Genomic DNA, 4,032 nt, shown 5'->3' on the forward strand with positions numbered 1-4,032 from the left:
AAAATCTGGCAGAGCAAAACAAGACACATGGCTTGCTTGGTTGGTTGCAAACACTCAGAATTCAGTGAGTCTGCAACAAAAAAAAAGCCTATTTTATTGCAATTTTGCATCTTGAACAAACTGCAACAGCCACAGCCCAGTCGGATACGTCTCTAAGGGGTAGAGGGGAAAGCCCATGCTTGTATTTGGACAAAGTCATGTAAAGGAAAAAGCTAATTTACAAAAGAGTCAATTAATTCAGTTTGATAAACTAAATAAAATCAGAGTAGTGTTTTGCTGAGATTGATTTATCTTGTCTAAAGCCCATTGACCAACACTTGGATCAGTTTAAATAGTGAAGCTGGGCTGTTGGTGAGGAGAAAAATGAGAGAATAAAGTGTTGCTTCCACCATCAATGGGGAAGTGGTGAATTAGGCCATTGTGCTCTCATTACAGCTTCTCTTGTGTTTTAGGTGGCAGCTGTTAATCTTGGCACGCTTTACGACCCTTAGATTATCACATGACTACACACACGCCGGCAGCGTGTTCGTGGTTCTGATAAGCTCTGGCCATTAATCTTTAAATTCATGAAGCAGCCACTGCTCCTTGTTTTGAATAGGTTTATCTTTGCCTCTTTCCCATGCTCTTCTTGTGTAGTGTTTGTGAAAGCGGTCCCCTTCACCATCTGAACAGAAGGCCCATTGAGTCTGTCCTCTTGGTAATGGGACACATGAAAATGCCATGACTTTTTGACCCTGTTCTGACTCAGAGTACTGGTAATGCTTGTAACTACCAGCACATGAAATTATGTATGACAACACTGTTGTTGTCCTCTTGATGTGCCGCCATTTTTAACCTTTACTTTTTCTTTGTCCTCCTCTAGTTGGAATGTCCTGAGTCAGTCGTCCGGTCCCAGAGAGCAGTTTGCTGATGGGACCTGCTGCTCCACCATGAGCTTACAAGATGGCGGCTGCAGCTACCACAGCAGCGCCAATTTGGCCACCATCACTGGCAGCATGCGGCGGCGCCTGGAGGATCAGGAATTCACCCTGCGCGTCTATCCAGGCACCCTGGCTGAGGGCACAATCTATTGCCCTGTCAGTGCCCGCAAGAACACCACAGCTGCTGAAGCCATCGAGTGCCTCATCGAACGATTGCACCTGGATCGGACCAAATGCTACGTGTTGGCGGAGGTGAAAGAGTTTGGGGGGGAGGAATGGATCCTCAACCCCAGTGACTGCCCGGTTCAACGCATGATGCTGTGGCCAAGAAGCGCCCTGGAGAATCGCAGCGGGCTGGGCAGCGGCGATGACTATCGCTTTCTGCTGCGGGAGAAAAACCTGGATGGATCCATTCATTATGGAGGCAGTTTGCAGATGTGGCTGCGGGTGACCGAGGAACGGCGGCGCATGGTGGAACGGGGTTTCCTGCCCCAGCCTTCAGGGAACGACCCGCCGTCTGATCTGTGTGCCCTTCGGGAGCTGACGGAGCGAGCTCTTTTGGAAAGCCTTCGTGCTCGCTTCCGCCAGGAAAAGATCTATACTTACGTTGGGAGTATTCTTATTGTCATTAACCCTTTCCAGTTCTTGCCAATCTACAACCCTAAATACGTCAAATTGTATGACAACCACACTCTGGGAAAGTTGGAACCACACATTTATGCTGTGGCAGACGTGGCGTATCACGCCATGCTGCAGCGGCGTAAAAACCAGTGCATAGTCATTTCTGGTGAGAGTGGATCTGGGAAGACTCAGAGCACCAACTTCCTCATTCATCACCTGACTGCTCTCAGCCAGAAGGGATTTGCCAGTGGGGTAGAGCAAATCATCCTGGGAGCTGGACCCGTTCTAGAGGTAAGGAACTGACTCTAAACATTGGCTTGACTGACAAAACTTTAGTTCCTCTCAGGTTTGTTATCAGGAAATTCATGATTAGATGCTGCTAGACGTTTGACACTGATAGAAATGCTCAAATACTCGTGGGAATAATGAACGTTGATGGTCTTTTAGGTGTGTAAAAGTCCTTTGAGGGCATTGAACAGTAAAGGTAGAACATTTCTGGGAAAACCCACGAATAATTTTAAAACCTGAGAAAATGTACCTGCAGTTTGCTTTTCTAGAGCTAGAACTATTTCGTGACAGTCAAGAGTGCCTTTTAGAGGAGAAACAAATTACTGGTTCATGTCATCTATCTGAGCTACTTTTTTTTTTAAGACTTTAATGTGGTTATCGATGTAAGGCAAGAAGTTTATCTTCACTAGTGTTGCTCAGAAGTCCTTTTGCCTCCAGGTTTTAACTCGATTTAAACTGGATTTGTTTAGTTTGGCTAACACAAATTGATGTGCCTGTCAATTTGATCCGTCAGTTTGTGTTGTAAATGTGATGAAGGGATTTGTCCACGCAGGACGTCTGATTATTAGGAGGTTTTTGGTTGCCCAATGTGTAAATGGGTAATTCCTGGATTTTCAGTCTTTTACAGCTGACAATCACTGCTATGTAATGGAGCCTTTAAATTAAACTATTTCAAAATCAAGGATCAAGAAGGTGCTTAGCATTGCTGCAAGGTTTAAGCAAAATGAAAATTATATGTTGTAAGTTTTACCTTCCAGTTTACTTTAAACGTCCTGCTGGCCTTGGGTCAAAACGACCCCTGAGGCCTCAGGCCTCCTGAAGTGAAATGTCTTAAATAGGAAAATAAACACAGTTTTACCAGAGTTTACCACATTCAACATTTATTTTGTCACAGCATAAGCTAGAAATGGGATTTTCTATTGTGTGTGTAGTTTATGTGGTTATAGGAAGACAACCTAATGGTATATGCTCCATAATCCACCCTGGATTATAAATCAATAATGGATTATGGATTATGGAATTTCATTGGTACATTAATGTTTTGGGAAGGTTAGTTGAAGGACAGCAGGTTCTCCATCACTATGGATTTGAACCTTTGTGGACTCTTGGTTCCCGTCTGGTTGTGTTGTTTTGTTCTGCAGCTCTCGGCTTCCTGTCAGGATGGGGATGTAACGCTGACATGCAGCTGTGCATGGTGACACTACGTGAAGGCTGTTCTGTTTGTCACATATGTAGTATATAATTAAAAAAAAATAGATGAACTGCGCTTGAGGTTTTTTTCGCACAACATGCACAGTGTTAGAGTTGGTCTCTCAGATCCTCATACAGAATAAAACAGGGTTTGTATTTCATGCTTGTATTTTAACTCCACTTTACCAAATAGTTCTTTGGTTGAACCTGACCATCAAGCAGGAACAGTCATTCTTTGTTGCAGGAAGACTGAATACCTGTCAGAGCTTACATGCTGGAGGCGAGAAGACTCGAGGGCTTGTTTTGATACAAGCAAAGATTAAGGAACATAATGGCTCCCTCTGAGGAACCAGGTCTTGTTAGGTGTTGTGTGTGTGGTGTAAGTGGGAGCATGCCTGTGTCCCATCAATCATCTATCTGACCAATGTGGGCAGGACAAACGTCACACATCAGCAAAACAGCTGAGTAATGGGTGGCGCGCTACGGTTTTATATTTTGTTATCATTTTTATTGGTGCATCTGACAAAAATAAAAATCCTGTCTTGCCTCGTTTTAGAGGAAAAGTTTGACATTTTGAAAAAACAAATTTCTTTAACTTCCTGGTGCACAGATAAATTGTTTTGCAGGTCCACTATATTACTTCTCTGGAATAAAAACTGGAAATTTACCAGCTTGGCTTTGCATAAATAAACCTTCAGAACCCATAAAACTACCATATTTATTCTGCAGTAGCTCTTATACAACCGTTTAAACGTCAGTTTAACTAACTGTAATGATAATTAGGGATTTTTAAAAAAATGTTATACCACCCACCCACCCATCACAGGGACACTTGGACAAAATGAGACAAACAACCGTTCACTCTCTCACTCAGTCATCTGCGTTTTAGATGTCTTCTCACCTAGGGACAATTTAGAGTTACCAATCAGCCTAACATGCATGTTTTTGGTCTGTGGGAGGAAACTGGAGTACCCGGAGAAAACCCACGCATGCACGGAGAGAACATGCAAAC

General features: G+C 43.5%; 1 protein-coding gene across 1 annotated transcript in view; it reads left to right on the forward strand.

The window, feature by feature from the left end:
- Positions 1–872: 872 nt before the first annotated feature.
- LOC119416085 (unconventional myosin-IXAa) overlaps positions 873–4,032 on the forward strand; it is a 128,130-nt gene continuing 124,970 nt past the window's right edge. The window contains exon 1 of the mRNA XM_037683262.1: positions 873–1,832. Within this exon, the coding sequence (XP_037539190.1) occupies positions 930–1,832 (903 nt within the window). The 5' untranslated portion in view covers positions 873–929. The remainder of the gene's footprint in view (positions 1,833–4,032) is intronic.

Source organism: Nematolebias whitei, chromosome 10, assembly GCF_014905685.2.
Source record: "Nematolebias whitei isolate Nwh7 chromosome 10, NemWhi1, whole genome shotgun sequence".
Taxonomy (NCBI): Eukaryota; Metazoa; Chordata; class Actinopteri; order Cyprinodontiformes; family Rivulidae; genus Nematolebias; species Nematolebias whitei.